The 25,002-nt window shown below is 44.5% G+C and overlaps 1 protein-coding gene across 1 annotated transcript in view; it reads right to left on the bottom strand.

Annotated features, from left to right (window-relative positions):
• The window catches only part of VPS53 (VPS53 subunit of GARP complex), a 140,313-nt gene that overhangs the window by 20,293 nt on the left and 95,018 nt on the right, over positions 1-25,002 (bottom strand). Inside the window, exons 16-18 of the mRNA XM_037069757.1 lie at positions 19,720-19,802; positions 18,316-18,394; positions 3,928-4,076 (exon numbers count right to left, since the gene is read on the bottom strand). Of these exons, the coding sequence (XP_036925652.1) occupies positions 3,928-4,076; positions 18,316-18,394; positions 19,720-19,802 (311 nt within the window). The remainder of the gene's footprint in view (positions 1-3,927; positions 4,077-18,315; positions 18,395-19,719; positions 19,803-25,002) is intronic.

Raw genomic sequence — 25,002 nt, 5'->3', positions numbered from 1 at the left:
TGAGGATCAAGCCAGCCCCAAGGAGAGCAGAGCAGGGTGAAGAACCTGGGTCCTTAATGACATCACTGAACCGCTGATTCAACCACCCTTGCATCTATCCTACTCTGGGTTCCCAGTTATATGAAACAAAAGTTCGCCTTCTGTATAAGTCAGTTTGAGTCAAGGCTTCCATTACTAGTAGCCGGAAACACCCTACCAGTTATGAGAGTGGAATATACATGAGGTAGTTATGGGATCTTAAAGGCAAAAATAGAAAACAAGTGTTAAGGGAGCAAGTGTTGGATCAGGAATGAAATATATGATCTCCCTAAATGTACTGGGGGCTGAAGGGTAATGCTAGCCTGGTGAACTGACAATGATTCTGGCGTGGGGAAAGGGACAATGAAATTTTAATAGGTCGGGGAAGCTTTTTGAAACAACTGCAGAGGCCCAAGTAGGGAAAGCAGAACAGCAAGTGTGGGAGCTAGAAATGCCTATATTCAAGGCCAGGTCCAGAGTGACAGACCTGGAGGTGTCATAAGGACCCACGACAAAGAAGGCACAGTGGCGATAAAGCAGGATCTGTACACTGAGATGAAGGCTGGCTAGCACCCCTCTTCTCCCTCTTTCAACGTCGCTCTCAGGCTTGTGACCTCCATCCTCTTAGATTTCTTTACACCTTTTCCCATACACTGTGCCCACTCTAACATCCAACAACCTACTGGACATCCCACTGGAATGGCCCCCTGCAACCTGAACCCCAGCGTGCCCACGACTCAGCCCTGCCCGGTAACCCAGGCTCGTGGACTGGATCTCATCCACCCAGTCACCCAAGTCAGAAACCAAGGGTTGCCTTAGACAGCTCCCTCACCCTCCACCCCAGCATCCCATCAGCGACCAGCTTTTCCCCTGCACTCCCATATCCAGCCCTCCAACCATTCCCACTGCTACTGCCCTTTCTCACTTGGACCCTTTCAATTGTTCCCTAACTGGTCTCCCAGCCTTCAGCCTCATCCCTTTAATCCATCTGCTGCCAAAGGAAGTTTCAAATGCAAATATGACCAAGACCTTCCCCTGCTTAAAACTCTTGTGAGGCTGCAGACGAAGCCTTCCTTGGTTGTCTTGATTCTCTGTCCCCAGCCTCCTCGTGCTAAGCCCTGGCTCCTTGTGCTCCAACCAGCGGAGCCACTTTTAGATCCTGTGGTTCCGCAGGCTATTTCCGCCTCCGTGCCTTTGTTCACACGGCGCCCTCTCCCCCATGGCCTTGTGGGTACACATGTCTCTCAGATTCTGCTCAAGGACATCTCTCCTTCTCTCCCATGAAGTCTTTCCTCAGTCACTATGTTCCTTCAACAATATTCTACACAGAGTCCAGACCTCTAGTCTAATATCTAACTGACTTTACTACCCTTATTTATTCGCATGTCTGTTTCCCTCCACTGGACTGCAAGGCAAACAAAAATAGGGACAGTATCTATTAAGTCAAAGCGCTTAATTCTGAGATAGCAGCTACTCAAGTGAATGCATGTTGAATAGATAATAATGATAGGACAACCACATTTTTTATTGTTGTTGTTGAAGAGAGGGTTTGGCAGGGGCAGAGAGAAAGAAATATCAGTGTGAGAGAGTAACATTGATCGGTTGCCTCCTGTATACACACTGGCCGAGGATCAAACCCGCAAACCGGGTATGAGCTCTGACCGGGAATCAAACCCAGGACCTTTTGGGTTTTGGTGTAGGGGACAATGCTCCAACCAACGCAGCCACGCTGCCCAGGGCGCAGGCACCACTCTTTGAATGTCAGCTTGGAACTAGCACTCCATCAGGAAGTTTACACAACACTTCTCATTTTATCCTCCCAACCACTATAACGACATTTGTCTTGTTATCTCCATTACTGATTGGAGGAGAATCAGCTTAGTGGACAGAGAAGTCACTTAGTAGTTTCAATCAGAAGGGTGATCTTAATGTTTACATAGGAAAGGCTCCTGCTCAGAGACCAAGTGGAAACACCTATGGCTCTATGTTGGTGGGATAGCAGAAAAAGTTACAGAGAAAGGAACTTACATTCCAGAGATCTGCTGATCAGGAGGCAGCACTGGGGAGATTCTTCAAATCAGAGCCAGGCCAAACGAGAATGTGAGACTGAGTTCCCGACTAATTGCAACGGCACACACAGTTATAACCCGAGTTACTCCACAGTAGAGTAGGCTCCAGGTGTGCCTGGATCTGCCTGTGTCTGCTGGTCCACTGGGGTGGGGTGAGGAAAACAGAGAGCAGGGGCACGTCTTTGGGGAGAAGTCCCAGCAACGCGGTGGGTAACAGCTAAGTGCTTTCCCATCCCCTTGGAATGCTGGTGGCTGTGCCTCTTGGCTGGGGAAACCCCTGCCTCTGAGCTCCCTAGTCTTCCACTGGGATTCTAGAAGGGTGAGAGAGCACCACAAATTAAATAAGAAAGCCACTTCGTGATTTCACAGGTTAAATTTCCCAGAGGTGAGAGATGGGCACCCTACCCCCGTTTACACAATATGGGCTCAGTGACAAAATGAAAGGGGATGCGAGAGAATGTGAGGCTGGCGCCGGGACCGGCCGGGTGCACTCACTTCGACGTTAGCTCGATCAGGGCCCCGTGCGACCACACTGGAGGCTTCTGGCCACAGTCAATTTTTAGACATACTGTTTCTACCAGGGGCTTTGGGGAGTGTCACCATGTGATTTATCAGCAATGCTTTTAACACACCCTAATGAGCACCCGCAGAGCGAAGGAAATGTCAGCTCCTGGTTCATCTGCTCTCCTGCAAACATTAATGCCCCCCTGGAGACCCAACTCTATCTCTCCTCGACAAAGTAAAACTGAAGCTGATGCCGTAAGGCACTCCATAACTGAGGGTCCTCAGGGATTTATTTGTGAGGGAGAGGAAAAGCCTTAATTGAATACAAACAGGGAGATATTTGGGGAAGACAGAAACTTGGAGTCCTAAATCACCCTTTGGGACTTGGAAGAGAACAACCTAAATACAGTAGCTTGGACTGGGTTGACCCTCCTGAAGCCCTTTCCTGAGCAGTTTGCCAAAGTGCTTATTTGCTAATTGGTCCGAGGAGGCACTGACCCTGTGCACTGTCTGGTCTCGGGGGAAACAGTGCTACAGCCAGATGCGGGCTGGCTGGCAAGGGACCAAACTATTTCCCTGCTTCAAAACATCAAGCCAGAAATGGCCACACACAAGGATGTGGCAGGAAGACATGCAGTTCACTCTCTCTGCCTTGGCAATGGAGCTTCCTGACTGGCCTTCCTAATTTCTAGTACCTTCCCTGGACCCAAACATCTGCGAGCAGATAAATTCTGGCAGCCCCAGTAAGAGCTACTGTGGGGGAGGAAGAAAAGGCTCAGAAGAAACAGAACTGGTGGTGCCTACCCTTAAAAAGCTTATCATCTCGTTGGAGAGACAAAATGTATATGTGAAATCACTGAAAAATAATTTTAATCATTCAACCCAGGGGGCAGGCAGAGGCACAGTTACGTCCACACGACTCAGAACAACAGCCCCTATCACAGTTGCATTGATGTGGTAGGTGACTGCGTCACTGTTACTGTCATCTGTGACGTCAGGGGATTTAGCTTCATTACTCTGCTTCTTTGGGGTACAAAAAAATTCGTTTGCCCACCGCAACCAGAACACTATACTACCGAAGCCTACTCTACTCTAAGTGCCTTATAACCTGTGTGTGCCGTTGCAATTAGCCAGGAATTTGATCTCACATCCTCATTTGGAGAATCCCTTGTAAATAGCCCCAGTGCTCCCTCCCCATCAGCAGATCTCTGGAGGTTAAGTTCCTTTCCCTTCAATTTCCTTTCTAGCTGGATGGTGGGGACACCTGGATTGTGAGCGCACTGGCAGTAAGTATGGCCTCGAAATCCCCCAGGGATGAGAATGTTCCAGGACTTACTTTGCAAATTTAATGCAGAACTGAGTGAAGTATTTGCGTGTTGAAGCCAGGTTGTCACGGATGATGGGGACATTCTGCTTAATGTGAAGAATGACAGAGGTGACATAGGGGCTCTGGTCACCAACGTGCTCCACATTCTGCCACTGCATCTGAAAATGGAGACACACAGGACAAGCCTTTAGATGTCTTATAGGAGGACAGCTGCACCTGTTTCCAGGGAAGGGGCAAGGGGGTGGAAACCAGGCCACAGCTTGCTCTCACAGCTGCCACTGTGTCTCGGGCAACGTGTCTTCTCAGGCAACGTGTCTTCTCCGGCTGGCAGTGGCTGGGTGTGAATGCAAACCCGTCCGCCCGCCTCCTCTTTGACAGCGAGGCGGGACTCAGGCACAGTTGCCTTCCCTGTCCCCCTCACCCCTGAAACAGCCGTCCCTTCCCACCTAAGGGGCCATCTTCCACACAGCCCCTCACCAGGCAGGTGAGTTGGCTCCCATTCTTCTGTCAGCTGATCCACCAGAAAGGGGCAGGGGAGAGCAGGGAGGGACCTCCACTTCTGAGCAGACCGGGAGCCTGCGAGACCAGAAAGGTGGCTGGGCTACATCGAATGAAACCCGGATGAGAGTTAGCGTATGCCTCTCTCTCAAGTAAAGTGGGAGCAGTTTTTTAAAAAAGGAAACTAGAAATGGTACGTTGTGGGAAACTTGCTTCCAGGTAATCTGGGGTTGAAAGGAGTGGATGAAACAAGCTTAGTGAAGCTGGGTGATGGGTACACAAGGTACTTGTACTTTCTTCTCTACTGCTAAAAATTACTGAAATTTTCCATAATAAAACATTAGATTATTACTCCTAAAACCTTGGGGATTATGTTGTGATTTCAGACAAGGGAAAGGAGAGAGGCTGTCTGGCAATCCTGAGGGGCAGATCAGCAGATAAGACAGTGACAAGGGAATAGGCAGGAAAGAGGACGGGCTGTGCAGATGGCAGGGGCCACGTGGATTGGAGCAGCAGAGGAGGTGAGCACCACTGAGAGAACCAACGTGGTCCTGGACCAGGTCATGGACAAAAGTGAGACCGGCCTGGCTCAAGCCCTAACAACCTGAGTTAAATCAGGGGAAATGGGCAAGTACGGGAGCAGAGATGCAGCATCAGCTCCAGCAGGCCTGGAAGCTGGCAGCGGTGGGCACCCGAACCCTGCAAAGAGCGGGAATGTGCGGGAGGAACTCTGCTGAGTCAGCCTCTCAGAATGGAGCTGGTCTGTCTGCTAAAAAGATTCTAAGCCAAATACAAACCATATAATACGTTCACAGAAGGAGAGCAGTAGTTCTGGGGCCTTAATGTCTCTGGCAAGAAAATACTATTTTTATAGAGCTCTTGGGGAGACAAAAAATTCAACACTGAGAGAACTTGTTTAAAAGAATTGTATTGTACATGGATGATTCTCCAGCTCCTGGGAAGCTCAAGTGACTTTCTGTTTTGTCCTAATGTTTCTTCAAGTCAGCAGATATTTATATTCTAAATGCTTGAGGTATGTTTAAGCACAGAACCACAAAAAAGCAGGAAGGAACCTCCACCTTCATTTCACAGATAAGAGAACCGAGGCCCAGAGAGACGTTAAGCCTTGTGCAAGGTTTCCCAGTGAGACTCCAGATAGAAAAGGTCTCGAATTTTTTACTGGAGAGAAAACAGAAATGAAGAACGGAGAAGGAGTAGAAGGACTAGTACGAACTGACTCTATGTTCTACTGCTTTGGTTACAGGTAATATCTCCCTCATTCTCTTTGATCTTATTCAGGAGGCTTCTCTCTCCATCTTGTTTTAGAGATTTGATCCATTCACACCAGGAGCATCCAGGGTGACTTTAAATGAGCTCACAGGGTGAGGCCAAAGCTGACAGGCACTGTCCATGCCTGCGCCTCGCCTTGCTCCCCCAGCTCTGCAGCAACACCTGGAGCACAATGAATGTTCCAGGCACACACAGTGAGCGGGGAGGGAGCCTGATGCCGCTCCTCCAATCGACATGAAGTGCTTCCACTGAAACGACTACTGTCTTCCAAGTTGGCAGTGCTTTCTATTTCAACATCTCAAAAAGTGAATAAGCAATTATCTAAGCATTATAGTTCTCCAGTAATAGGAAAAGACCAAAAAGGGAGGTGGTGACATGCCCTGTCATTGGTTCCAAAGCAACTCTGAAGCAAGACAGAGCCGGGGACGTGGGACTTCAAGTTCCTGCTGGTGAGCTAACTCCCTTTTGATCACCACTGGCCGTGTCAACGCCCAAATTTGGGATAAGGTGAAAAGATCTAATTTGCTTTAAGACGTCAGCCAGTTATGACACCATAGTCCAGTTAGAGAAGTAGTGGCAAAAGTCAGGTAGATTCATGATTTTATGTTTAAGTCAGCTTAATTAAGTATTTTAAAAAAGATTTTATTTATATATTTTAGACAGAGGAGAAAGGAAGGAGAAAGAGGGAGAGAAGCATCAATATGTGGTTGCCTCTCATGCGCCCCCTACTGGGGACCTGACCTGGCCTGCAACCCAGGCATGTGCCCTGACTCGCAATCAAACCAACAACCCTTTGGTTCACAGCCCTGTGCTCAATACACTGAGCCACACCAGCCAGAGCTGAAGTACTGAAACAAAGTACTGGAGAGCAAAGAAAATTGATACCGTGTTTACTATTTGTTTTCAGTTTGTAGGCTGGTGCTCAACCCACTGAACCACACCAACCAGGGCATACTATTTATTTTTCAATTGTAACATACAGTTTCCAATGGTTCTGTCTAGTCACTGCCTCCAATGTTAATGCTTGCTATCATCCATCCTGGAAGACTTAGGTTATAGGTTGTAACTTGGATGTCCTAAGATACCTAATTAGGACCTACTACGCGGGTCACTTTGCCTGGCACTTGGCACCCATTGTCCCATTTAGTATTCATACATGATCTCATGTAGCTCTCATAGCAATCCTATAAATGAGAAAACTCACAAAGCTCAAAGAGGTTAGGTGACTTTGCCCAAAGTCACAGCTGGTAAATGGCGGAGACAACCCAGATCTGTCTAAAGCCAAAGTACTACACCAGGCTGCTTCCTAGACACTCACTAAAAAAATCGTTACAAAAGAAGAATAAAAGCACTTACTGGGCCTTCGTTCAAGGTAAGCCCAGTTTCTCAAAGAGAAACTAATGAAATACACAGCCGTCAAGCAAAGCACTCTTTCAAAAAAAGAAAGAACAGCAGCTTGTATTGGAAGAACAAACATCATGAAAAGCCATTCATAGAAATAAGACTCCAAGTTTTCCAGGTAAACGTGGCACTTCACGTTTGAAAGTCACCCCTCCTTACTTGAAGTTTCTCCTTTCGTGCTTTTGTTTGGGGGGCAGGGTGGGGTTGAATACTACCGGTACCATATAAACCACAAGAAAACTAGTTGGCAAAGAAGTAGTAACTAAGATGTAGGGTTGATAGAAACAAGCAAGGAAATGACCAAGATAATAGCGTTAGAGCCTTCAGGACCCCACCACAGGGAGAGATCGTGGGGCCCAGGACCAGGACATCAGTGCTGCCTCCCTCCCTGTTTCCACCCCCACTCCCCCAGGAAAGCGTGTGTGGCTGATGCTGCCACTTCCCAGGGAAGGCTGGGGAGATAATCACTTTCTATTAGAGCCCACTGTAGCAGAGAATTCTGACCAATCCACTCATTAGAGGACAGAGCTTTGCAATTAGCTTACTATGAAATTTTGTTTTCCCTATGGCTACATGAAGCTTGGCAAGGTTTCCCGAGGAACGAATTTTCCTCAACTGAAAATTCAAATTCCCACCTATTCAGGGGGTTAGAGATACACAGAGCACAGACTCAGACATTTGGATTCTGGGAACATTTCAGGCAACTGGAATCTAGGGTTGTGGTTCAGGCTGTTGGGGCACTAGCCCCATGCAACTGCTCAGATGTGCGCGCGCGCACACACACACACACACACTGTAGTGCCTGTCTGGGTTACTCTCACTCACGCAACAAGCATTCACTGTATTTATAGGTACCTCTGCATGTACAGCGGCAGACCAAGCAATGTGTGGGGAATAAAAAGGGAGAAGGAACATTTTCTGAGCACCTACTATACATCCAGTAACATGACTGACATCTTCAAACAAACTTATTGCTCATAATGATGCGGCGCAGGAGGCATCGCTCCCGCTTCACAGGCGACAAGACGGGCCGGAGGACAGCAAGCGGCTTGCCTGATTAAGCCTAGCTGTGGGTAGGCAGGGCTGAGACCTAGAAGTTGGTTCGTCTAACTCCAAAGTCCATGTCCTTTCCAGTTTATCATGCTGCTTTCCGAAAGAAGCATTACTACCCTAAATAAATGTGAAATTAGCCGAAGGAACTGCAGCACGCAGAATCTACATGTAGCACGCAGCTGTACACAGGCAGGTGACGTGATGGTCGTACAGCGAAGAAGGAAGGACGAGCTCTTCTCACCTCGTTGGTGGGGCTCCGAGGGGAAAAGCAAAACATCCGGAATAGGCTTTAAATATATATGTCTTTTTTTCCACTCACTGCTGGGCCAGTGGAAAGGTGAATTGTGAATTTGTACAACCTTTCTTAAAAGCAATCTGAAAATATCTATCAAAAACATCGATCTTAGCATTCTGCATAGCTTTTTTTAAAAAATAGATTATTCTTTTTTAAAAATTTTATTTATTTATCTTTAGAGAGGAAGGGAAGGAGAGAAGGAGATGACTATCAATGTATGGTTGCCACTCATGAGTCCCCTGCTGGGAACCAGCCTGCAACCCAGGCATGTGCCCTGACTGGGAATCGAACCACAATTGTGTGGTTCGCAGACCCAAGCTCAATCCACTGAGCTACACCAGCCAGGGTGCATTCTGCATAGCTTTGATCTCTGCAATTCCCTTTATGGCAATTAATCTGAAGTTGATAATTAGGAATGTTTAGGAAAAAAAAACATACATCCACACAAGTTGTCCATTGCCAGACTGCTTATAAATGTTAAAAATTTGACCTAAAAATCCACCAGAAGTGAATTAATTACATACATTATAAGGGAAGGAGCAGGTGACAGTACTTAAAATGAAAAACCTTGAAGCCCGCCCGTCATGAGCTCCAACACTGCCTGTGCAGCCTGCTGGGGGGGGGGGGGGGGGGGGGGGGGGGGGGGGGGGGGGAANGGGGCGGGGGGGGGTGTCCTGGGCAAGTCACCCACCTTCTCCTGGCCCCACTCCTCTCAGCCAAAACACTGGGATGGTAACATCCAAAACCTACATAGGGACTGAAGGGTAGTGCATGAAATGTTCTCAACAATAAGTACTCTGTGCTGTGGAATACTGTGCAATAATACCGTACTAATAATTCTACATTAAATGACACAGAAAACTATGAACACCTGCTCAACAAGAAAGGCCATAGAAGAGTCTGTAAAGTATGAAATGTATCCATTAATTGGAATTATGGGTGATTGAAATTTTCCTCTTTTTGAAAAATCTGTATTTTCTTTTTTTCATTGTGACCGATTTCCTTCGGTCATAATGAAAAAAAATCTTTCATGAAAAAAGAAAGGTATGCTTTGGTTGTAGGTAGAAAATGAACTTGAGAATTTCTTAACCACGCAGTTCTGTGGGACTCCTGAAATAGATCAACGTTTTAATGACTGAGGAAAATGAGAACATATTTGAGGACTGTTCTAGCTATTTCAAAATGTCTTTGGGGGACAGTAATGCAGGCTCCTAAATCAGTACATGTTCACAATCTTGAAACCTAATGGAAATTACATGCCAGACTGTAAGGAAATTTAATTTGTTCAGTTTCTTCTTTCTGTTCCCTTTGCTAAGACTACCATTAATGGGCAAAAAGCTAAATATGTTTGATTTTAGAGACTAGATTCTTTCAACCTAGTGATGTGCACAGACGCAGGAAAAATGACATAGTGAGGAGGAAACCAGGGGACCAACGATCTCTTTAAAGGAAGCCATAAAATTTATTTTAAAAATCCTACTTGTAAAGCCATAATTAGTCATACTCATTCCTAAGGATTTACAGAATTTACATGTAAAAAACAGAACTCTTCATATTTCCACCAAAACACTTCAAACAACTCCCTTTTTTCAAGAATCAGGAGAAGGTGGTTTTATTTCTGCCTTTGCTGTTACAAAGCTTTATGGCTTTGGGTATATTATGAAAAAGAAAACAAACACACCAGAATGACAATTCATTTGTTTTCCAGCAGAAATATACAAAGCAGACTGGAATACTTGGGTTGGCTGCTCAACCCATTTTCTCCCTGTAGGAAAGTTACAGCGTCTGATTAAGAAAAGCTGAAGATAAATATCCAACAGGATGTTTGTGAATGCCTGGAAAGCTCATAATCAAGTCAGCACGAACACTCCTGTGAACCTGGCACTACTGGGCACATGCTGACTTAGCGCTCTTCCATTCTAAGCAAATCAGTTCAGCTGCTTTTGCCTCAGTTTCCACATTTGCCACAATGACTTCCTCCTATTCTGTGTGTATGACATGGTGCAGTCCTGCAGAGAGAGACCCGAGTTCGAATCCTGGGTCTGCCACCTGCCAGCTAAGAGATCATAGACGAGTGACTTATCATTTCATAGAGCTCATCTAAGAAAATAATGCAATATGCAAGGGGAAAGTGGTCTGAAAGGCCATTTTAACTTATTGTATCAAAAATACTACTGTAATCTCAAAGTTACAGTTTCAGAGAAACTGTACTTGCATCATATGTCACTTCCTCCACACGGGCCTGGCCTGTTTAAGGTCACTTCTGTGCATGTTTTCTACCAAACTTTGCCCTGGGTGTTTTCCCTCCCTCTTCCAGGAGGAGGGCTCTTGCCTACCCTCGGGGAGCTAACAGCTGGATGTAGCGTTCCCCCAGGGTTACGTTCCCTAATTCTGACCTTCCTTCAGTCAGCTCAGGCTGCCGAGCCCTGAAGTGAGCACTGAGGAGCGTCACACACATCATCCTCAGCAGCACCTGTGTGCACCTAACGATTTCAAGGCCTACGAGCTTGCCACCCCTATAAAGACACACAGCAAAATCCGTTCTGTACAGTTATCCATGTTTTACGTTGTCGCCATTCTTTGGTCAAATGGGTGTCTACAAACTTTAGTTCTTTCTTCTTCCTGCCTTCTTCACCTTCAAAGTCATTCAAGGAGTATAGCAAGTCTTCAAATAATGTCATTCCATGTCGTTCTGTTATAATGCCATAGGAACTTAACTCTTGTCTATATCAACTAGTTTATGGTAAAACTGGTTTGGTTATATGTCATTTCACTTAAAATAGCAACATTAGTACTTAATTGTACTACTGTTAAGCAAGTACTATGCTATGCTCTATAGATCCAAAACTGAATAAGCCTTCAAGTTATTCAAAGCTCAACAGGAGAGAGAGAAATAAATAACTGTATAACAAAGTAGAGAGGTAGTCTATGTGCTGTGGTGTCTTGAAGGAGAAAAACACTCTGGTAAGATAGAAAATGGTGACGTTGCAAGAGGCTCCAGAAAGCCAAAACAACCTCGGAAAAGAACAAAGGTGCAGGACTCACACTTCCTGATTCAAAGCTTACTACAAAGCTACAAATGTCAAAACAGTATCGTCCTGGCCTAAGCACAGACATATACACCAAAGGGACAGAGCCAACTGTCCAGAAATAAACTCATAAAGCTCTGGTCAATTGATTTTTGACAGGAGTGTCGCGACCACCCAACGGGTAAAGAAAACTCTTCAACAAATGGCACTGGGATAGCTAGATGTGTACATGCAAGAGAACTGAGTTAAATCCTTACCTCACACTATACACAAAAATTAACTCAAAATGGACAGAAGGCCTAAATGTAAGTGCTAAAACTATAAAACGCTGAGAAGAATATGCTTGTAATCTTGGATTGGTAATAGTGGTGTCAGGCCCCATAGCTCAGGGGTTAGGGCACTGGTCTTGTAATAATGGCGTCTAAGGTATAACACCAAAAGCACAGCATCGAAAGAAAAAAATAGATTAAATGACTTCATCAAAATTAAAACCTTTTTGCTTCAAAGGATACAAGCAAAAAAGTGAAAAGATAACACACAAGAAAAAAGAAGATATTTGCAAATCATGATCTAGTAAGTGGTCTAGCATCAGACTATAAAAAGAACTTTTACAACTCAACAACGGAAAACAACCCAATTTAAAAGTGGGTAAAGTGCCTCCACCTCTCTTTTTCTGCCTCGCCCTCCTTCTTTCTTAGTGTCCCTCACTTCTTCTCTGTCCCTGTCACTCTGTCTTTGTCTGTCCCTCCCTCTTCCATCTCCGTCTCTTTCGGTCCTTCTGTGTCTGCCTTTCTCCCTCTCTGCCTATCCTTTTCTCATACCACTTCCTGTCTCACTCTCTATCGCTGTACCTCTGTCTGTCTCTCTCCTCCCCCTTCCACCCCACCCCCAACTTCAGCGCTGTGCATCCGGCCTGGTTCAGCCAGGGCAGTGATAAATGGCAGGTCCTGCCTGCAGGGTGTGCATCCACCTCTCAGTGGCTCACAGGAGCCTCCCCTGGAGTCCCTCTGCGCCCTACAGCTACCCGCCCATCCCCCGAGCCACCCCTCCTGTTAGGCTGTGGGGCACCTAGGCCTTGGGTTCCTGGCACTGGTAAGGTCTTAGGAGGCACTTTCCCTGCGCTTTGCTTCCTCTCACCCCCTCCACTGGAAAAAAAGATGAATTAGAAAACTATCCCAGAAAACCTAAAAAATATGGGCAAAGGATTTAATGTGACGTTTCTTCAAAGGAGATATACAAATAGCCAGTAAGTACATGAAAAGATGTTCAACACCTTGGTCATCAGGAAAATGTAAATACAAATTAAAACCACAACAGGACATCACTGCACCCCTATTTGAATGGCTATAATCTAAAAAAGAGAGTTGGTGAGGATAAGGAAAAATGAGAACCCCGATACACTGCTGAGAGGAACGAAAAATGGTGCAGTCACTTCGGCAATACCTCAAAATGCTAAACACAGGGCTATCACATGACCCAGCAGCCCCTCTCTTAGTTATACATGGCAAGAGAACTAAAAACATACATTCATGCAAAATTTGTATATAAATATCCATGGCATTGCTCATAATAATTATAATGCGGATACACTTAAATGTCCACTGACTGATGAATGGGTAAACCAAATGTGGTATAACTATATAATGGAATATTATTCAGCCACAAAAAGGAATGAATTACTGATACTTGCTACCCCATGAATGAACACGAAAAACATCCGACTAAGTGAAGAAAGCCAGTCACAAAAGTTACATACTGCATGACTCCATTTACATGAAATGTCCAGAATAGGCAAACCCGTAGAGACAGACAATAGATTGGTGATGGAAATGGGGCTGGACCGCTCTTGGAACAGGGTTTCTTTTTGGTGAATAAAGATGTTCTGGAATTAGTGGTGGTGGTTGGATGGCCTTATGAACACTGAATGGTACAAGGTCTGCCCAGAGGGTTTCCAGCCATGTAATATGAAAACAAAAATGGAGTAAAAAATAGAGGCATTTATTTAAGAAGACAGAAGACAGAAGAAACATTGTACGTAGGACAATGATGCTTCAGTCCCCTTGAAAGTAGGCACCTTGGCACTTCACAGAGTTCTCCCAATTCCCATCAGCTGCACTGTCATATTTTCCTGAATCTCATCAATGGTCTGAAATTCTGTTTCCCTTCAAGGGTGATTTTAGTTTTGGAAAAAGCCAGAAGTCACAGGCCACCAAATCTGGGCTGTAGGGGGGCTGAGTTACCTGGGTGATTTGATGTTTCACAAAAAAACTGTGCACGAGACAAAATGCACAAGAGGGCACAATGTTGTGATGAAGCTGCCAATCACCAGTTGCCCATAGTTGTGGCCGTATGAATCATCTGAATAGTTTCCATGGAGGAATATCAAGCTTAACACAACATCTGATGCAGATTCACTGCTCTACTCGTTCAGTCATTTAGAATGTGACAGCCACATAGTACACACACTCACTCAATGGTATCCACAGTTTCCAATGACTAGTACAGTGGAGTTATCATAATTCATGCATGTGCACTCCAGTCTACCCTCCAGGTTACACCGATGTTGTGCAAAGCATTCTTATTATATTAACAATGGTTGGGCTTTTTCTGGACAGACCTTGTACATTTTAAAAGGATGAATTATACCTCAATTTTTTAAAAGGGGGCAGACATTTCTTAAAGGATGTGCTCACTGGGCAGACAGTAGTGGGGAGAGAATTCTAGGCAGAAAGAATAGAATGAGAAAAGGCATGGAAGCCACAAAAACTAATGCATTCAGGACAGTGAAAGTGGTTGAGGCTGGAGTGCAAACATACACACAGGACTGCAGAACTGACAAGGCAGTGAAGGGACACGCCATGGAAGGCCAACAGGCTAACCAGGGAGGCCACAGGGCGCCTCTGGTGAGAATGAGGTCTCCTCCCAGGGGCATGACACGACTGCACGGTTTGGCTTAACCCACCTCGTCAAACTTGGTATCACCAACAACTCCACTCCACCTTGGTAAGCCCAACATTCATCCTCACCATTTATAAAATACACTTATTTACAGTAGCGGTTATTAAAAGTCTTTCCTCCACCAGAATGTAAACTCCTTGAGGGCAGCCCAGTTTCCAATCCTGACTACGGAAATGCGGTTCGGAACAGCCCGTGGGGCTCCACAGCTTTGCAATGAGAAGGGCAATTTCAACAAAGTTCTGAGCTTCCCTCATTTTACAAACTTTTGTTCATATCGCGGAATGCTCTCCTAATTACAAGTTTGTTCACAACTGCGCCATCCTTTATGGCCTATTTCGCATGCCACTTCCTTACGAAGGCTCTTCTCATCTTCCCATCTGGATATAAACTCTCCCCTCTCTTAAAGAGGGTGTATTTTGTACTTTTCTTATTGTGCTATTTTTTTATGGTACCATATTGTGGTTATTTGGGCACTCCTCTCATTTGACACATCTCTTGCCCCACACCTGGGATCTAAGAACCTTGACATAAGGTCTCCATCCTTCCCGGCCGTGGAGCCTCCTCAGCCATGCTGGAGAAAGCCTGATCTGAATTGTTCAATTAGCAGCAAAAATGGAATCGGAGCCAGAAATAAGCATGATTATAAAACAAAAGTTTTAAAAAATCCAAGAAGACACAAAACAGGACCCAGGCACAAAAACAGACAGTGTATGTTGAATCAATCTGTGACCACTTGGCTTGTTTATATCTGGTCATTTTCATCACGTGCATTTCATTTCTCTAGAACTCTGGAAGACTCAGACACAGAGTAACAGCCTCCCAGCCGCTGCGTTCCCAGGCCTGTGGTTTTCCTACCACATAAACAAAAGATTCTGGAGGTATGGTCTTTGTTAACACTTGCTGGGGTGGGTCTGGGGGGGGAATGGGTGGTGGGGTGGGAGGAGAGTTTGAGTGAAATGCACCTAGTGAACTGACAGTTCATATAAGCAACACCTGGAGTGTTAAATCCACTACGACTGTTGTTTTACTGAGGGAAAAAATCCACTCTCACTTTGGTACATGTAAAAATTCCTTCACCAGCTGCATTCCAATCTAAAGTGTGCGCCAAGTTCAGGAGAGATGGCAGCTGGCACAGATCCTGTGCAGGATGCAGCGAACGTCCACCAGCAGCTAGGGGATGACCAGAGCCCACAGAATGAATCTTCAGAGCCACGCTCCTTTAAGAAAACAGGTTAACCTCAAGCTGCCTGCGCAGAGTTTTCTGCTTGTAAACATCGAGGATACTGGAAATACACATCCACATCTGATGGTGAGAGGCTCAGCCTTCTGAATAAAAACGTTATGACATCAGCTACTCAGGACTCCCCACTTAGCTTCATAAAACTCTGATGCCTAAGTTTTGGTTTTAATCCTATTTTTGTTAAATATTTACAACCTACTACAAAAACCCAAATTCAGACCAAATGTCTGTTTACATAACCTTGTGACATGGCCACTCCTCCTGACATGAGGGAAAGAGGACCAGTACTTATTGGCACCAGGTCAGCCTCTCTCCTCCTGCTCCATCCTCACACCTCCGGGGGCAGATATCCACACAGCACATGCAGACAAGGTGACCTGGGCCCAGAGAGGTCAGTCATTTGCTCAGCACCCCCAAGTAAAAATGAGGAGAGTGAGGTCTGTCTGATTCCAAAGCTAGCGGTCTTTCCACTGTGCTCTGTCTGCACTGGCCGGTATAGGCCCAGAGAAATTCTTTCTCCAGAATTTGTAAGAATGCTACAAGGGTCTAAGACTCTCACATAGGCATTGGCAAACTTTTTCTGTAAAGGACCAGGTTGTAATTATTTTAGGCTTTGTGAGCCATTTGGTCTCAGTTGCAATTACTTAATTCCGCACTTGTAGCCAAAAACAGCCACAGATAACATACAGGGAGGGGCAAAAGCAGGCTTATAGCTGTGAGTACATGAAACACAGAGTTTATTTTTATATTACTATTACTGTATTATTTTCCATATGAACAACTGCAAACCTACTTTTGCCCCACCCTGCATAGATAAACGAGTATGGGTATGTACCAATAAAACTTTATTTACACCTTTTGACTCTCTGAGCAGCACCATGGTGGTTGGCAAGAACAAGTGCCTTACAAAGGCAGCAAAAAGGGAGCCAAGGAAAAAGCAGTTGACCCATTTTCTAAGAAAGACTAGTGTGATGTGAGAAAGTACCAGCTATGTTCAATATAAGAAATATTGGGCCCTGGTTGGTGTGCCTTAGTGGACTGAGTGCCAGTCTTCGAACCAAATGGTCTCCAGTTTGATTCCCAATCAGGACACATGCCTGGGTTGTGGGCCAGGTTTCTAGTAAGGGCAACCTGGTAAGAGGCAACCACACACTGATGTTTCTCTCCTTCTCTTTCTCCCTCCCTTCCCCTCTGTCTAAAAGTAAATAAATAAATAATCTTTTAAAAAATTAAAAAATATATAATAAATATTGGAAAAACACTAGTCACAAAAATTCAAGAAAGCAAAATCTCATCTAATGATCTCAAGGGTCATGTGTTTGAAGTGGGCCTAGCTGACCTGCAGAATGACGAAGATGCATTTAGAAAATTCAAGCTAAGACTGTTCAGGGCAAACACCACCTGACTAATTTCCACAGCACAGATCTTACCATGGAGACAAAGTGTGCTCCATTGTTAACAAACGGCAGACCATGACTGAAGCTCATGGTGCTGTCAACACTACCGATGGTTATGTGCTTCACCTACTATGTGTTGGTTTCACTAAAAAATGCAATAATGGGTTTGGAATACCTCTTGTGCTCAGTACCAACAGGTCCGCCAAATCTGGAAATCATGCAGACGAACGACTTGAAAGAAGTAGTCGATAAGTTGATTCCAAATAGCATTGGAAAAGACATAAAAAAGCCTTGCCAATCTATTTATCTGCTCCATGATGTCTTTGTTAGAAAAGTCAAAATGCTGAAGAAGCCCCAGTTTGAACTGGGAAAACTCATGGAGCTTCACAGTGAACAGAGTGGCTCTGCAAAAGCTAGAGCTGAACAAGCTGATGGACATAAGGCCCCAAGTCCTAGAATCTGTTCAAAATTCAGACTTAATGGTGACAAATAAAAACCTCTATTTGCAATTTAAAAAATCCCTTTATTTACACCATGGGAAATGGACCTAATTTGGCCCACAGGCCGCAGTTTGCTGACCTACAAGGTTCTAGAGTGGGTAGCTTCATGTTATTTAGCTGAGAAATCAATAGAGAATTGCCTGTTTCTAACTCAATTTATCAACACACATGTAAGTCTTCTATGTTCTATATGGTTCATACGGTCAAGGAATTTAATTTAGAAAGAAAAGACACAGGTACACAAAAACCAAATAGCAACACAAGGCAGCATGTGGTACGTGCTGAAGGAGGAAACTTGAGGGCTGACGGATGCGCAGCCATGACACAAAACACCAGGGTCCACAACCTATCAAACAGTCCTGCATTGGCACCAAAGCTCAGAAAGAGATGGAAAAACCTCAGTGAGCAGCCAAGACATGAGCCAGAAGTTACTAACAAAAACGCCCACTCTGGTGAGACCACTTAAGGTTTTCATCAGCATCTGTCAGATGCTAATCAAAGTTAACATCTTGAGACTTACCAAACACACCTGCTCCCTGCTTGTTCTCAAAGGACAAGCAATTGACCTGAGGTGCAAGATAAACTGAGCACTGTGGGAAACTCCTGGACCAAGTCTTCCCTTCTCCTCCTAAGCACTTTAAGCACTGAAGAGCCTGAAGAAGCTAGACAAGGGCTGAAGGAAGCCATCTGTGGTCCCTCCTGGACAGGCAGGAAGCGGCACTTACTGAACCCTTACCTTGCTCATGGCAGTCAGCGCAGGGTCACAGGCAGCATCTAGGTCCTGAACCAACAACTGAATGCTGCTAGAGATGACACTGCAAATCAAGCAAATTACTAGGTCACAACTTTTTAAAAAAATGACTTCGTAAATGACATAGCCCCTTCCAAATTTTGAGGCACCTATGTGAAATTAGAGTCATCATTTCATCAGAAACTGAGAAAACTCGAGTTTTGTTTCAAAAAAGAATGAGTGATAATGAGGAGCATCTGGCTCTTTTTTTATTCTTGTTGCATGTCCTGGTCTCACTCAGGTTTGTGCCCACACAGGACATAAAATTCCACAGCTAGTCTCCCTATTTGCTACACCCAGAATCCGTCTTTCACTTCCACCTCCAAAAATACGTCTGCCAAAATCTTTATTTTTTTAAAAGTATTTTATTTATTTATTTTTAGAGAGAAGGGAAGGGAAGGAGAAAGAGAAACATCAATGTGTGGTTGCCTCTCATGCACTCCCAGGGTACCTGGCCTGCAACCCAGGCATATGTCCTGACTGGGAATTGAACTGGCAACCCTTTAGTTCACAGGCTCACGCTCAATCACTGAGCTACACCAGCCAGGGCCAAAATGTTTAAATCAGAACTTGGAGAAAAGGAACTCGAGAAAGGGAGAGAAGCCCTGGCTGGTGTGGCTCAACGGACTGAGTGCCGGTCTGTGAACCAAAGGGTCACTGGTTGGATTCCCAGTCAGGGCACAAGCCTGGGTTGCAGGCCAGGTCCCCTGTAGGTGGTGCACAAGAGGCAACCACACACTGATGTTTCTCTCCCTCTCTCCTTCCCTTCCCCTCTCTCTAAAAAATAAAAAATAAAATAAAATAAAAAGAGGAAATAGTTTGAGAAGAAAACTTTTATTTTTCCTCAAAAGTGGTGGATAAGAAAGCATGGCCTATCCCAGTCTCATTCAATTACCACAGCAAAAATAAATACTGCAAGGCAACGAAAGAACTACCACAAGAAAGCTTTTCAGTCTGAACTTCTGGGACAGACACCCTCCCGACACACACACATGCATGCATGCACACATGCCTCAGATCTAGCTGCTTACACATTATATTCTACAACACTGGAGGTGGGGCTGGTCCTGTGTGGACTTAGGGAGGCAGACAGGAGGCCTTGGATCTGACCTTCCTTCAGGGGAGGCCAAGGGAGGCTTTCCCCCCTTTTGTTATTCTAATAGTGAAAGAATTAAAACCAAGGGGCTAAGCAGCTTCTAAAGCTTCTTCGTAGTTGCTAGTGGTTAACAATCCTGATCCAACCGAAAGCCCTGGAAACCTCCTCGGTTCAGTAGTGACCCAAACCCTACAACCTGAGACACGCTACTCTGTGAAGGGCAGGCCTTGGGCAAATGTGTGCAAGGTACCTACGTGCTGAACGTGTCCATTTCTCCAGTCAGATTGATTCGTTCAGTCAGACTTACGTCAACTTTTTCTTTGAGTTTTTCTTCTAGCTATTAGAAAATAAGAGAAAAACATGCTTAATGATTATCCAAATGAGTACCTTAGTAAGAATACTTAACATTGACCAAATTTGATGATTCAGGCATAATTCCAGGTACTTTTCACTTGTGGACTCATTCAATTCTCATGGCTCAATGAGGAAGATTCTTTTATTATCCCCAGGCTACGGAGGAGGAAATGGAGGAGTGACCACCCAAGACAGGAAGTGGTAGGATCAGGAATCACTTCCTCCAGAACCAGTGCCCTCTAGCACTGGGCTGTAATTGTTTCTTATGACACACTGAAAATGCACTTCACTAACTTAAAAAAAACCCTGGGTTTTAGGACACTCCCAGCCCTGTCAACTGCAGGCTCACTCCTCAACATGGGAAACCTCTGGCCGTGGGTGGCAATGAAACCAGTGTTAAGTACTCACTGAGTGCTCCCACACACCACCCACTGAGTAAAGGTAGGGGTACAGAGGCAAAGAAAAGCAGCAGCCCCTGCCCTCAGCAGTTCACAGCCGAGGAGGGAAACACCAGCCACGCTCCCAGCCACCTCAAAGGAAAATATAACTGATCAGGAATTGTAACATCCCAGGAACTGGCTCACCTCGCACTCCCAGACTTATTATTTATTACACAAACTCTAAGAATAATGAACGTTTTGTCTTAAGTTAAAAAAATACTGTTTGGGGTATATAAATTAATGTAATTTTTTTGGAAGGCAATTTATTTAAAAAGCAGAACATTAAATAACCACCCTTTAAGTCAGCAACTTCACATCTAGAAAAGTATTTCAATGAGAACAATGTACAAAGATATGCAAGTATTGTTTGCAGTGCTCATTCTAATATTTACTAAAAACCCATTTTGTACCAGGCTCTGTAACTGAGCAAGGGAGTTATGGACAAAACAGTAAGATCTCGTTCTTTTAGCTCACATTTGAGTGTTGTCTGTTATTGAAAAACTAGAAACAATCTGCACCTATATTTGTATATCTGTCTTATCAGTATAAGACAAATGACGGGACAGGCTTACAATGAATGCTTAAACTCTTCGGCAGCCTCTTCCTACTACACTGAAAAAAAAGTCCAAAGTTCTTTTTTTTTTAAGATTTTATTTATTTATCTTTAGAGGGGAAGGGAAGGAGAGAGGGAGAGAAACATCAATGTATGGTTGCCTCTCGTGGTTCCCTGCTGGGAACTGGCCTGCAACCCAGGCTTGTGCCCTGACTGGGAATCGGACCGTGATAGTGTGGTTCGCAGGCCCGTGCTCAATCCACTGAGCTACACCAGCCAGGGCCCTAAAATCCAAACTTCTAACCATGATCTGGGTCCTGTCCATCTCTCCTGCCCACTTACAGCTTTCCCCCTTGCTGCCTTGGTTTCAGCTACATTGACCAGCTAAAGTTTTAGAAATACTTAAGTCTGTTCCCGCTCAGGGCCATTATACTTCTACTTCCTCACCCTGAAAAAACTCCCTTGTTCTGTCCCCTCGACCCCCCTTCCAACCCTTCTAAGCTCCTCACTTGGCTGTCTCCTTCCTAACCCTCAGGTCTCTGCTCCAATGCCCTCTCCTCAGAGAGGCCCTCCTTGACCACTCTACTTCTGTGGGCAACTCCCTAACCAGCACTGCAACTTCTTAGCACTTACCACAAAACTGAAGTTACAGCTTAGCTTACAGGTATCTATTATCTGGCTCCCCCATCAGTTCTTAGTTCCATGACAGAAGAAACTTGGTTACTTTGTTCACCACTGTTAATTAACTACATATATAAGTGCTTCCTAAAGAGCTCCTTGATGGCCCTGGCTGGTGTGGCTCAGTGGATTGAGTGTTGGCCTGTGAACCAAAGAGTTGCTGGTTTGATCCCTGGTCAGGGCACACATCTGGGTTGTGGGCCAGATCCCTAGCTGGGGCTATGCAAGAGGCAACCCATGGATGTTTCTCTTGCACACTGATGTTTCTCTAGCTCTCTTTCTCCCTCCCTTCCACCCTCTCTAAAAATAAAATTTTTAAAAAAGATCTCTTTAACGAATGAAAATATCCCATGCAAACATTAAGTGTAATGGTGTTATAATTAGTAAGTCAATATTCATAATTACTGACATTTAAAAAATGTCAGTAATTTTTCCAATTCTTCATTGCCTGGATTCTTAAAAGTCTATGGTTTCTTCCTCCATTTTTTTGCCCACCCCTCAACCCCTGCAATTTTTTTAAGGAAACTGAGTTGTTTGGCCTGTGGATTCTCCCAGTTTGGGTTTTACTGTTTGCATCCATAGATATTAACTAACATGCTCCCTTGTCCCTTGTATTTCTTATGAGTTTTAATTTGACATGCTGTTGACCCTTGAACAACAAAGGTTTGAACTGTCTACTTACACGTGGATATTTTTCAGTAAGTATAGTAAAGATTTATCTTCCTTTTATCTTCCTTTGATAATCTTAATTACCTTTCTTCTAGCTTACTTTTTTTGGAGAGTCAAAAAGTACATGTGAATTTCTGACTGTGTGCGGGGCTGGCAGGGAGTGCCTGTACCTTAACCCCGGGCCGTTCAAGAGTTAACTGGAGAAGCTTGGGCAGATTCCGGTTCTTTCTTCCTTTTCAGAAAACGACTTCCTGACGGAGTTGCATACTTCTCTCAGTGGGCACTGGACGGTGTTTGGCTGTTTCTCTTTTGCTCATATCAGCAGCCATTTATGGTCCATGCCCAGATCTGTTATTCTACTAGGAGTTGTAAAAGAGAATGATATCCCACTTTTTTCTTCTTCATTTATTAACTAAAATTCTGTCCTAAAGAGATACTTCCCATTGTCAATTATTTGGTTCTCCTGAGGTACAAGTCAGACAGGAAAGGCAGGGTAAGAACTTCCCCTTTATTTACCAGTATGAATTCATATCCATGGTTCCTTAGTATCTTCAAAGGTGATATATGAATTTTTAAAAAGTCTTTATAATCAAACAGATCGAATCATATTGATGTTTCAATCCACTGTAGTTCATACTCTCACTGATGTTTATCTGTCCCATTCTGACCCGTAGGGCTTATTCAGGTCGGCGGCTGCACGAACTTCCTGGGGCCGCCATAACAAATCACCGCATACACGGGGCCCTACAGCAGCAGCTCGCTCACAGTTCTGGGGGCCAGAAGTCCAGAGTCAAGGTGTTGGCATGGATGGTTCCTTCTGGAGGTTCTGAGGAAGAAACTGTTCATGCCCCTGTTCTATCTCACCCTAGTTGCCGGCAATCTTTGGTTTTCCTTAGCTTGCAGGTGTGTCAGTCCAATCTCCGCCTCCGTCTTCACATGTCCTTCTTCCCTGTGTCTCTGAGTGTTAAATCCCCCCCTCCTTGCTAATGATCCAGTCATTGGATTCAGGGCTCCCCTAAATGCTAGATGATCTCATCTTTAGATCCTCACTTAAGTACATCTTCCTGTACTTAAGGAAGTACAGGAAGAAAAACAACTCCTATTTCCAAATAGGGTCACATTTACAACTAGTGAGGGTTAGGACCTGGACACGTCTCTTTGTACATTAAACACACCACAGCTCCTGAGTGAGTCCTTTTGAAATGGCTCTCACAGCCTTTGATATTTTCTTTTTTTTTTTAAAGATTTTATTTATTTATCTTTAGAGGGGAAGGGAAGGAGAGAGGAAGAGAAATATCAATGTATGGTTGCCTCTCATGAGTCCCCTGCTGGGAACTGGCCTGCAACCCAGGCATGTGCCCTGACTGGGAATTGAACGGTGATCCTTTGGTTACCAGGCCCACGCTCAATCCACTGAGCTACACTAGCCAGGGCTGATATTTTCTTGCTTTTTGTATTACTTGATGTTCTAGGCTCATCTTATACATTTTCTACCCAAACCTGGAATTAGTCATTTCTGCAAGAATCTCTGGTTCCTTTTAGTGAAAAATGGTATTTACAGTATAGGGGGGTAAGAATGTACTTACTTTTATAATTAGTAAAAACAATTTTTGTTAAATAACAAAAAACTGGCTACGCCTATCATGAGTCATTAAACTGGTCTCTGATCTACTAATACTTCTAGAACTTCTGAGACTCTGTTCTAGAAAAATAGTGTAAAACATTAGGTGTTCTTTGTAGGATTACTTATAAAAGTAAAAACTTGAAGCAGCGTGAAAATGATCAGAGTATTCCATTAGTATGCATCTTAATGGAATAGTATGTTGTTGTAACAATGACCATAATGAAGACATTGTAGCAACAGGAGAAATGCTAATGCTACAATGTTAATGAAACAAAAGGATATGAAAATTTAGTGAAGATCATAGCATATAAAACTGTGTTGATGAAAAACAACTGAGGGGAAAACCCCTCCAAATTACTAACATGATTATTTGAGGGTGATGGGATTAAAAGTCATTATTTTTATAGCTTTTTGGGGGGTACCAGTTACTCTACTTTTAAAATACTGCTATTTACATGTGTGTACTCTTTCTCATTCTGAGCCCACACGATACAGTTAAATGATGCTTCTTCACCAAAGACTCTGACCCCACCTTGAGGTCCTCACCATCAATTGCCATCATGCCCTGGGAGTTTGGGGGATTAAATGGATCACTGTCTCTGGCTCCAGGCTCCAAGGCCACACCTTCGCAGATCCTTCCCTGTGTGACTCAATATAACCGTGTCCCCAAGCAGAGCATGGTACACCTCTGCCTCTGGCCAGCTTAGTCCCAACTGTGAAGTTTGGGGGGTACCACTTCTTATTCAGGTTCCTGTATGCTTGCTTTAGCTCACAGGTGCTCCAAGCTGTCCTGCCTGCACCATAATTTATGACTGCCTTCTCTGATCTAGACGTGTGTGAACAATAAACCCCCAAAGATGGGAAGAGCAGAACCTTCCCCAATTACTTTTTTTTTTTTTGCCTTGGCCTTAGATGAATTCCAGATCAAATGGGAAAAGGAACTTCTAATCCCACATCTAAGGCTGAATGGAACATTATTCTGGTTCTTCCTTGTTTTCCTGGGGAACTCTGGTAGAGGCATCACCCTTTCCTGCTTCACAGTTCCTGAACGTCAACATCCAAACAATGGTTATTTGTTTACGCAGATTGAGACTGCTATGTACATCCCAGGAGACACATAAAAGCTCAGAGGATTCTGCTGAGCCCAGTAATACTTCTGAGAACGGAGTAACTGGCTGTGACTCATCACCACCAAAGGCTGGGTCCTAGTACCCTTAAG

The sequence above is a fragment of the Sturnira hondurensis genome, unplaced genomic scaffold (genome assembly GCF_014824575.4).
Source record: "Sturnira hondurensis isolate 20B ecotype Veracruz unplaced genomic scaffold, ASM1482457v3 Scaffold0018728, whole genome shotgun sequence".
Classification (NCBI taxonomy): domain Eukaryota; kingdom Metazoa; phylum Chordata; class Mammalia; order Chiroptera; family Phyllostomidae; genus Sturnira; species Sturnira hondurensis.
Note: the sequence above shows the minus strand (reverse complement) of the source record. Positions and strands in the feature narration are given on the sequence as shown.